General features: G+C 59.9%; 1 protein-coding gene across 4 annotated transcripts; it reads right to left on the bottom strand.

The window, feature by feature from the left end:
* Positions 1–1,045: 1,045 nt before the first annotated feature.
* On the bottom strand, positions 1,046–8,432 carry NRBP2 (nuclear receptor binding protein 2). 4 transcript variants are annotated; one of them, XM_072745809.1, is made up of 18 exons: positions 8,065–8,432; positions 7,557–7,679; positions 7,384–7,485; positions 7,187–7,276; positions 6,986–7,026; positions 6,808–6,902; positions 6,663–6,686; positions 6,508–6,591; positions 6,378–6,433; positions 6,187–6,282; positions 5,149–5,281; positions 4,933–5,035; positions 4,780–4,830; positions 4,570–4,705; positions 3,482–3,535; positions 3,299–3,362; positions 3,140–3,195; positions 1,046–3,054 (listed from the first exon to the last, which is right to left on the bottom strand). In XM_072745809.1, exons 1-18 carry the CDS (start codon positions 8,185–8,187, stop codon positions 2,986–2,988), a joined length of 1,500 nt encoding a protein of 499 aa, XP_072601910.1. In that variant the 5' UTR covers positions 8,188–8,432; the 3' UTR covers positions 1,046–2,985. The 4 variants fall into 4 exon arrangements, with proteins under 4 accessions (XP_072601910.1, XP_072601909.1, XP_072601912.1 ...); XM_072745808.1 differs by having other exon boundaries at positions 7,187–7,294; XM_072745811.1 differs by lacking the exon at positions 6,663–6,686.
* Positions 8,433–10,378: the final 1,946 nt, after the last annotated feature.

Below are 10,378 nucleotides of genomic sequence, written 5' to 3' on the forward strand. Positions count from 1 at the left end.
GTTTTCAATGTAGGCAAACTTTTTTGCCTAACTACACTAACGAGCAAACGTGAGACTAGACTAAGGATGGGACGCCTGGGTGGCTCAGTAGTTGAGTGTGGCTGCCTTCGGCTCAGGGCATGGTCCCGGGGTCCCGGGATCAAGTCTCACATCAGGCTTCCTGTATGGAGCATGCTTCTCCCTCTGCCTGTGTCTCTGCGTCTTTCTCTGTCTCTCATGAATAAATAAAACCTTAAAAAAAAAAAGTGAGAGAGAGAGAGAGTAGACTAAGAACAAATAGGCAGGCTCCGTAACTTCCCATGCACCCTCTCTCAGGAAACCTGGAGGATGTTCCTCCTCGAATAGAAGGTGAGTGAAGGAAGAGGAAAGGGAGGAATTCAGTGAAAGGAAAGAGGTGCTCCAGATGGCTGGTGAAGGAGCAGCTTGTGCTGAAACGTGGGCCACAGGCCCAAGAATAAGCAGCCTGGGGCAGGGAGATGGAATGGGGGCTGTGGGAAAAGATGAAACTGGGTAAATAATCATGCAACGAATCTCAAGTATTGAGAGGTTCACATTACTGCAAGAGAATCTAAGAATGAATTAACGACACGTGTAGAAAACTAAGCAAGCAAAAAGAAAAGCAATTATTAACTCCAGGCAAAACAAAAAGTTGTGCAAGAAAGCAAATATAACCCTAGGACACCTTGTTCTCTGCTGAGACCTGCAGTAATGACACTGCAATAATATAGACTACACTGGGATGATGCTGGGTCAGGAAACTGAGGCCAGTGACCCCTCCTCCTTTTCCAAGGACACTAGCAGGGGACACCTTATGTAGAATAGCCAATTAAAAGCAGTAAAAGCATGTGTGGTTTGTGGAAGATGGATTTTACGTGCCTGAATAAATAGAAGTTAAATTTGGGAAGGATCGGAGTTCGAGACTGCATTATTTATTGTTGGCTTAAGAAAACCCATTCCACTTTTTAAATAATATGTATATGACTTTGAAAAGATAAAATGAAAATCTTAACATAAGCATGATTAAATGAAGCAATGATAGTATTGATACTTTTGAGTTCAGTTTAATCACGGGTACAATCTGTTATTGACACTCAAATTGCTTAAGACGATGACATCAGGATTTCCAACTAGATGTGTATGTTATTGTGGATTTATTTAAGTTGAAAGATGTGAGAATATGAGTAACGTTGTAGAATATTGGGATGTTTAAGACACCTTGAGATTCACTATGTTTGTACATTTGTGATACACCTTGGTAACTTTTATTTTGGTTTTTGGTTAGGATAATGTAGTAGGTGGAAAAATGATACCCTCTTTCCAAGGTGTCCATGCCCTAACCCCCAGAACCTGTGAATGTCAACTCTATATGGCAAAAGGGATTCTGCAGATATGATTAAGGACCTTGCAATGGGGAGATTATTCTGGATTATTCAGGTGGACCCAACCTAATTACATGAAGCTTTCCTGGCTGCAGAAAACCAGACAGATGGTTCATGAGAAAGACTCAACCGGCTGTTGCTGGCTTTGAAGATGGAGGATGGGTACATGAGCCAAGGAATGGTGGAGCCTGCAGAGACCAAGAATGACCTTCAGTTTACAGAGGGCAAGAAAATGGGGACCTTGGCCCTATCACCACAAGGAAATGAATTCCTGGCCAGTGCCTGACACCTGCAGGCAACAGCCTGAGGGAGCAGGAAATGGAAACCTAGGAATTAGTTCTAGGCTCACCTAGAGCCTCCAGAAAGGAATGCGGCCTTGCTAACACCTTGAGTTTAGTCTGATGAAACCTGTACCAGACTTTTGACCTGCAGAACTACAATAAATCTGTGTTTTAAGCCACTAAGTTTGTGGTAAATTCTTACAGAAACAGAGAAGTAACACAGTGGTGAGCTTTCCTGGTTTGACAATAGAAATACTTAAAAGAGACCTGAATGCACTAAGTTTATACATGCAATTTAAAATGCTTAAGAATGTTTAACTCAATTTGAAGATGGAGGGGAGGTGGTCCAGTAGAAAGGAGGCCAGAGCAATGAGGGGTGGGAGGGAGTTGAGTGGCAGAGATGGAGTCAGGGGCTTGTATCCTCGCACTCGGGAGGCAGCTGCCACAGGAGTGAGGACCGTAACATGGCGAGTAGTGAATTTGCGAGGAGGCACAGTGAGAGCAGGGAGGATGCCTGAGCCCAACCCCTCCAGGCTGGGGAATGCGGGAGAAAACAGCCCTTTGGTGGGGGGCTATCGGGCCAGAACAGTGCGCAGAGGGCATGGCAGGTCCCTGTCTCAGAGCAGCAGAAAGTCAGAAGAGGCCCCCCCCGGGGGGGGGGGGTCTGCACCAGGCAGGGGTTGGAGGGCTGTGAACTCCTCGACGTGTCTCTGCCATCTGCTTCTCCTGCCACGTCGTGGCCCTGCCGGGCCCGGCCTTGTGCCTGACGCCTGCAGGTGTGGTACCACTGGTTCAATGTGGGGGTTCCTGGGATGGGGCTGTGGTTCCAGCAGGGTGTGGGCATTTTCCCAGGCAGACGTCCATCCAGGACTGACCCTCCACCCCCGGCGCTGGGGCTCCCTGGCAGGCCAGCCTCCCCCTGCCGAAGGCTCGGTCCCTGACCAGATACCTTGGGCTGGGGGCAGAACTCTTGGCCAGGCAACGGAGGGTATGGGAAGGGATTGTGAGTTGTGGAAACGGGCTAGGTGGGGAAATCCTGATCCTAAGGACTTGTGGGGCCTACCTACCCACCCCCGACCCCCAACCCAAGCTCCTTCACCCCCTGCTGAGCCCCCTGTGGCCCCAAGCCCACCACCTCCCACCCCACTCCAACGCCTCCTTGAAAGCTGTGGAAGGCAGAGGTTCCTCACTAGCGGGCGTTGGTCATCAGCCCCTGGTCATCAGCATGTCCGCAGAGGACAGCCCCTGGCCCTCTGAGCCCTGGGCCCACGCGGGGCTTCCCCACGTGGGCTGCCACGGCTGGTCCCTGGGGCTGGGGTGCGAGGTCATGGCTGAGCTCCAAGGTACTTGAGGAAGGTGCTTTCCAAGAAGGCAGCCAGCTTGGTCCGGTCATCCTGCAGGGTGGGAGGGAGGCATGGGGCGACAGAGGGGCAGACTCTGCTGTGTCCCCTCCCAGCCCAGCTGGGCTGGCCCGCACACCTCATGAACGAAGCCATAGTGTACCAGCTCAGCGGCGAGGTCCTGGGCACTGTCCGCTGCGGCGGGGGCAGGGGCAGGATGGAAGTGTGAGGCCACTGTCTGTGCCCACACCTGCCCCCCTCCACACCCTGTCCCTGCCTGGGTCCCTGGCTGGCCTACTTGGGAGCAGGTCGTAAGTGAGCTGCCGGTGCAGCCGGTCCTCCAGCACCAGAAGCAGAGTGAGCTGGGGAGGCAGGAGGGTGTGGTTGGCTCCCGGAGTCTACTCAGCACCCCCAGCTGCCTCCCCATCCCCCCCGCCCCTCCCGCCCCCGGTCTGTGGGCCCCAGCCCTTTCCTTGCTCACATGCCAGCGGGCTTTGTCCTCACTCCTCTCCAGGTTGCACTGCATCTGGACCACCTGGGGATAGGCATGAACCAAGGTCACCCACAAAGGCTTGACCTCAGCAGCTGAGCAGCAAGAGCAGATGCCATGTCAAGGGGACCCAGAAAGAACAGGAAGAACTAGAAATGGGGGTGAAACTCTAAGGAGGGCCTAGGAAGTACACCTCACTACCAGCGGCCTGGCAAGTTAAGGAAAACTTCTAGGAGAGTAGACACCGGGTTTGGGTGCTGAAGGAGCAACAGAGCTTTCGCAGGTGGGGAGAACAGCTGAACAAGGAGCCAGCTGTGAGAAGCGGTAGAGGACAGGGTTTGGAAGGAGTAGGAAGGAGCAGAGGCACGCGACACCAGGAGGGCCGGGCCTCCGAACACCTGGGGGTCAGCCTGAGGACCCCCACCGTCTCTGTGCGCAGCTCCGGCCGTTAGGATGTGAATCCAGTGCTGTGGAGGGAAGCCAGGAGGAAGCAGGCTAGGCTGGAGGCTGGTTCCGCATCCAGGTAGGAAACGGGGGTGGCCTAGATCAGGGTGGAGACCACGGAGACACACCCAAGGCCAAAGCCAGAGCCTCTGGAACCCAGTAGGTATGGACGTGGAAAGGGGGAGAGAGGCTGAGGCTGACCAGGGCAGGCCCCTGGCCAGGAGGGAGCCTTGCAAGAAGAGAGGCTGGGGGAAACACATCTGGGAGGCCTTGGAGGAGACACCAGGACACAAATGTCAGGGAATCAGCAAGCCAAGGGCGGGGGACCAGAGAAGCCTGGGGGCAGATGAGATTCCAACAAGGAGGCTGCTTGGGGCACAGCAGGGTCGGGGCAGGGTTGGGGGTCAGGCAGCAAGGGATGGGAGAGGGAGGGGTCTGCAGGGGGCAAAGAGCCTCCGAACAGGGGGGTGTCCTAATGAGTCCTATCATCTCCTATCCCCCACATCAGGGTCAGTCAGGACCTGGTCTCTGGAGGAGAGCTGGGTTGGGGGGCACTCAAACCCCCTGAAAACGGACCCCTCTGGGCTGCGGACAGGCCCGAGGACTGGCACAGTGCGGCAGGAGCAGGAGCTCACCTTTCTGGTCTCCGAGTCAAAAGGTTCTGGCGTCGGGGTCTTGGCCTTCTGGGCCTCCTCAGGGGGCGGGGCCAGCACACGGGGCAGCCCCAGGGGCCGAGCAGCGGCAAAGTTCATCAGTGGGTAGATCCCATTCCTGGGGATACACTGGGGTGGCTGGGGGCTCGGGCCTGGCAGCCACCAGTTCCCCAAACTCACGGCAGCTCTCACCTGACATCCTCCAGGAATTTGTCAAGCTCCAAGCAGGAGACCTCCGAGTACCTGGTACAGGTGTGAGAAGCACATGAGGGTGGCCCGCCTGCAGGCCCTGCCAGCTCGGGGCAGGACTGGGTCGGGGAGGGCCTCTGGGCAGCAGGCGCTCACCGCCACTGCAGTGGGGGCCGGGGCGGCCGGGGGATCTCTGCCAGGACTGCATGCAGGTCCACCGCCTTGGTTTTTTCCTCCACCACATTCTCAGGCATGAGGTCTGCAGGCCGCAGGAGCACTCAGGGTGGCGGACCCTGAGACAGGTCCTGCAGGGGGCCCTTTCACAGCCCTACCCCAGGCCTTTGGCCCGCCCCCCGCCCCCCTGCCCCTCACATTGGTGCTGGATGAAGCAGTGAGCTGCCAGGAGCTTCAAAGAGTGCACTTCGAAGAGCACTCGATGGAAGAGGAGGTTGTGGGCAGAGGGCCGATGGGCGGGGTCCCGGGCCAGGCACGAGAGGATGAACTCCTGGGGGCGTGGAGAGGAAAGGACCAAGTGGATGGAATCTGCTCCAGCTCCACAGTGTGAGGAGGAGGCCCCTGAAGTCCCCAAATCCCCAGGGTCCAGTCCTCATGGGAGTCTTCCAGGAATGGGCATAGGGAGCCACGTACTGTGAGCAGCCAGGCCAGGACCTGGTTCTACCAGTAGGACAGTCAGGCCTGAGGCCCAGAACTTTCCATGCTCTACTTCCCATAACCCTCACAAAAACCACAGGGAGTAGGTGTCGTCATCTGCAGTTCACAGATGAGGTCTGCTCTGCCCGGTGGGGGACACCAGCCCCTGCCCTGCAGCCCCGGATTGCACCTCAGCTCAGGCCCAACTCCGGGGATGACCCTGATGGGGCCCCGCCCTGCCCCGCATAGGCATCTGCATCCTCCGCTGCCTTGCCGGCTTTGCGCCTCACGGGTCCCATCCCAGCCCCATCACTTCTGACCTGATCTCTAGAGGCCTTGTGGTCAAGCCAGATAGTCTAGAGAGACTATGGACACGGCTTCCACTCCACACTCCCTTTTCTGGCCCCCAACATAAGTCACGTGGCTTCTAGCTGGTTTCCTGGAGGGTTCAAGGCAGGGATGTGGGCTCGAGCCTCTTGGAGCCTCTTTCCTGTCTCCAGAACCAGCAGAACAATATGCTCACAGAGGGAGTATCTGTCTGGTCTCTCCCTCCTTAGAAGGACCCTTAAAGCCTTCAGGCCTGAAACTCAACACACACCATGAGGAAAGGCCCTCCTCGCAGGTAGGCCTTTGTGCAGCGGGACTGGCGTCCCCCTCAGCGGCATGGACGGCTGCACCTCCAGGCCTGACCCAAACACCACAATGGCCCCACATGGAACCCTTGAGAACCAGTTGGGAGGGGCGAGGCAAGCTGCTTACCCGCATGTTGGGGTCACTTAGTGAGTGCCTGGCACGAGTGATGGCCTCTTCTGTGACCCGGGTGTCCCCGTTGGCTTGGATCTCCAGCACAGCCATCTGGGAGGCAGAGCCAGGTCAGGCACGGAGAAGAGACAGCACAGTGAGATGCAGGGTGAGCTATCTGGGAGGCCATGAGGCCCCGGGGCCAGTACCTCCAGCGCACACATCCCAAAGGAGAAGATGTCCACAGCAGTGCCATCGGCCACCTCTGCAGGGGGGAAGGCAAGTCACAGTGGATAGGGGAGATGAGGTGACACAGGAGCTCCTGGACCCAGGACTCACCGCCGTACTCTGGGGGGAAGAAGTGCAGGTTCCGTAGTTCCTCACGCTCTGCACGTATAGGGCTTCGGAGGTCGTCTGGGAGTGCTGTGGACAGCGCAGAGGATGAGCAGACTGCACCTCTCCATGCCCCCCCAACCCCCTGAGACCCCACGCACCGTTGGAGAAGATGCGGTGCCACACTGCACCGGCCACCACAGGGAGAAAGAGTAGGTGTCAATGTGATGGGGCACTGGATGTCCTCTGCCCGGGGGTTCCCGCAGCCCCCCTCCCCCGCCAGCCCCCCCCCAACCCCGCCAGCACCGGAGCCAATCTTGATGAGGCCGTTGTGCTGTATGAAGATAGTATCGCTGGTCAGGTTCCCGTGGATGATGGGGGGGCTGCAGGCATGTAGAAAGCTGCGGGGGAAAGGAGAGCAGGTGTAATCAGGGTGGGGGCACGGAGGGCATGGGGGGTGGCAGAGACCAGGCCAGGCCCTCACCTGAGTGCAGACAGGATCTGCGTGCACCAGCGCTTCCAGGCCTGGTGGCAGATGGACTTCATCGGTCGGGTGCGGAGAGGCGGCTGGGCCTGTGGTGCCCACCCTGCACCCCCACCTCCCGCCTGACTGGCCCCAGCCCCTTCCGTTCCCCGAGCTGCCCCTCACCCACATCCCCGATGCAGTCCCAGCCCACTCCTGTACCCGAGCGTTCATGGCCTTGTGGTTTTTCTTGGTCTTTTTGAGGAATTGTTTGAGGCTGCCTGACGACACGTACTCCGTGATGAAGATGACCTGCGGGGCGGGTGGGCTCTGCCAACTGCAGGTGGGTCCCTCCCACCCCCACCCCCCCAGCTGGGCCCCGCCCCACCCTCCGTGTGCTGGGACTGCCTGTGGCTCACCCGCGCCCGGGCCTCTGAGGCATCCAGCCAGTACTTGTGCAGCTTGACAATGTTGGGGTGGTCGACCAGCACCAGCTGCTCAAACATGGTCTGGATCTTCTCCTGGGAAGGGGTGTGGGGTCACGGGGGGAAGGGAGGGGGACACGGCCGCTCGAGGGGTGGGCAGGCCTCACCTCATGGGCTGCGAAGGCCTTCCTGTCGGCGAAGTGCAACTCGTTCCACACCACCTCCACCCCCTCCTCTGTGTCCATGGCCAGGAAGGTGCTCTGGACCCCGGGCATGTTCCCCTGGTTCACCTGGGGGGGAGGGGATGGATGTGACTGTGATGGGTGTCGGGCGCCAGAGTGGGGGCTTGTCTCTGCCCACTCCTTGGAGGGGAGAGCGAGCTGGGTGCTGGCCCTGGCCCCCCGGGAAGCTGGGGCAGCAGCGGTCTCCGGGGGCTGGGCTTGGGGACGCGGAGCAGATTCCGGGGGATTCGGGAGGGCCTTCCCGGGGCCAGCGGCCGGTCGGGTGCAGACGCAGGAGGTGGACCTCAGGGAACTGGCCAAAGGGGTCCAAGGGCCGCTAACCAGGGGGCAGGTGCCTTGCCCGGCGCCCCCCGCCCGGCGTGGCCTCCCGCGCCCCCCGGCGAGGTGGGCCGTGACCCCGCGCCCCCGCGCCCCGCCCCCCGGCCCGGCCCACCTGCTCCCGCCGCTTCTGCCAGCGGCCGCACGGGCTCTCCTCCAGGATGTCGCTCTCGTCCTCGCTCTCATCCTCCCGCTCCCGCTCCCGGCCCCGCCTGGGCGCTGGCTCCGGGGCCGCCATGGCTCGTCCGGCCCAGGCCGCCGCCCTCCGAGGGAGCCGCCGCCGCCGCCGCTCCCCGCCCGCCCTGGCCCTGCGCCCAGACGCCCAGACGCCCAGCGGGAGCTGAGCCGCCGGCCGCCGCCTCGGGCCCCCACCCAGCTCCCGGAATCCGGAGGCGCGGGCGCCCGGCCCGGGGGTGGAGCCCGCCCGCCCCTCGGAAGCCGCCGCCTCGGGCCCGAGCCCTAATGGAGCTTCCCCGCCGAGGGCCGAGCCCGCGCCGCGCCCAGCCCGGGCCCCGCCCGCCGGGAAGGCCCCGCCCGCCGGGAAGGCCCCGCCCACACGGGAGGCCCCACCCACCGGGCAGGTCCCGCCCACGAGGAGGCCCCGCCCACCGAGCAGGTCCCGCCCGCCGGCAAGGCCCCGCCCACACGGAAGGCCCCACCCACCGGGCAGGTCCCGCCCACAAGGAGGCCCCGCCCACCGAGCAGGCCCCGCCCACCCGAGGGCTCGCCCCGCCAGACCCCGCTCCCAGCCCGCCGCCCGCCGCCCGCCGCCCTGGCCGCCCGCCCCGCCTGTCCCGCCTCGGCCTGCCCCTGCGCTCCCGCTGGGGACCTGCTCCTGCTCCTGCGGAAAGCCTGAGCCCCCAGGCCGCGGGGAGAGGACTCCAGGGTCCCGACCTCGGGGCCCTGGGCGCCAGCCTGCAGCCGGGCACGTCGGGTCCTCCCTGGCCGCCCGGGCCGGCTCTAGGAGCCGCAGGTTCTCCGGGCGCCCCTTCCGCACCGCGCTCCTGCTCCACACACCCCGAGACCCAGCCCCCGGCGGCGGCTCCGAGTCCAGGCTTCGGGCTGCAGCGGGCCCAGGGTGGAGCACCGCCGAGGGTCCGGGCGGGCCTGCGGTGGGCATCTGGGAGGCCCCGCTCCTGGCGCCCCCGCGCCCCCCAGAACACGTGGGCCGGGCAGGGGAGGGATGGTCAGCAGGCTGACCAGGATCACAAACATCCCACTACCTGTAGTTCTGTTCTTCCTATTCGCTTGCAGGTGTTCTCCATTCCACAATCCGAAATGGCAAATTCCTCCCTCCTCTTCCCCTCCCGTGGATTGCTCCCCACACCCCCCAGAGGGGGAGGCTAAAGTAGAGGGCCCTCCTGACGCACAGCACCTTTCTCTCCAGGAGGCTCCTCATGGGCCCTGTGGCCATGTCACAGGACACATGCTCTACAATTCTCTAAATCTCCCTTTACCCCACAGCCCCCACTGCCTGCCCATGGTCTCCCCGTCGCACACCAGCTCAGGTCTCACCCATCCTTCATTCTCTCTTTCTAGGGAGAGAACTGGTACACACATGTACCTTCTCTCAAACTCCAACCCCAGCCCTGAACTCCCACTGCATCTCTGTTCCAACGTCCTCAGCCCCACTGCTGTATCGGAGTCCATAGGGACACCTCTATTTTCCCCAGATGACACCACATATGCCGTGTGACCCCTTCTTCTACCATCCCCACTGCTATCGTCCTTATGTGACCAGTGTTGCTCACAAGGACCACTGCAGCACCCCACTCCCTGTGTCCTCGCTTCCACCTAGCACCAGGAGGTACTTGGAAAATGTCCCTCACCTGCTCAGAACACCCTCGTAGTAAAGAGGGAGATCAGCCAGGATGCCTTGTCCCATAGACACACGCTTTAATTAATGCCTGAGGTTCAAAGATTTTTCTTTTTCTTTTTTATTTATTTTTATTTTTTTCTTTTTTCTTTTCAAAGATTTTATTTATTTATTAATAAGAGACACACACAGACTCAGAGACACAGGGAGAGGGAAAAGCAGGCCCCACGCAGGGAGTACCATGCAGGACTCGACCCCAGGACCCCGGGATCATACCCTGAGCTGAAGGCAGATACTCAACCACTGAGCCACCCAGGCATCCCCTATCCAAAGTCTCTTCGCCTAGATGGCTCAGCGATTGAGCGTCTGCCTTCAGACCAAGGCATGAACCTGGAGTCCCAGGATCGAGTCCCACATGGGGCTCCCTGCATAGAGCCTGCTTCTTCCTATGCCTGCATCTCTGCCTCTCTCTCTGTGTCTCTCATTAATAAATGAATAAAATCTTTAAAAAATTAAAAAAAAAACACCTGAATGCTCAAAAATCTGAAAAGGGAAGACCTTTCTTAACATAACGTTTCTCTGTAAATTACAAAGGATCTAGCTCCAAAACATG

The sequence above is a fragment of the Vulpes vulpes genome, unplaced genomic scaffold (genome assembly GCF_048418805.1).
Source record: "Vulpes vulpes isolate BD-2025 unplaced genomic scaffold, VulVul3 u000000671, whole genome shotgun sequence".
In the NCBI taxonomy this organism is placed as follows: domain Eukaryota; kingdom Metazoa; phylum Chordata; class Mammalia; order Carnivora; family Canidae; genus Vulpes; species Vulpes vulpes.

Coding starts and splice junctions, on each gene's coding strand:
- NRBP2 (XM_072745808.1), bottom strand. CDS start 8,187: ATGGCGGCCCCGGAGCCAGCGCCCAGGCGGGGCCGGGAGCGGGAGCGG. Junction 7,295..7,383: donor CCTCAGAGGCCCGGGCGCGG/GTGAGCCACAGG, acceptor TGCAGTTGGCAG/AGCCCACCCGCCCCGCAGGT. Junction 6,283..6,377: donor TTGGGATGTGTGCGCTGGAG/GTACTGGCCCCG, acceptor TCTGCCTCCCAG/ATGGCTGTGCTGGAGATCCA.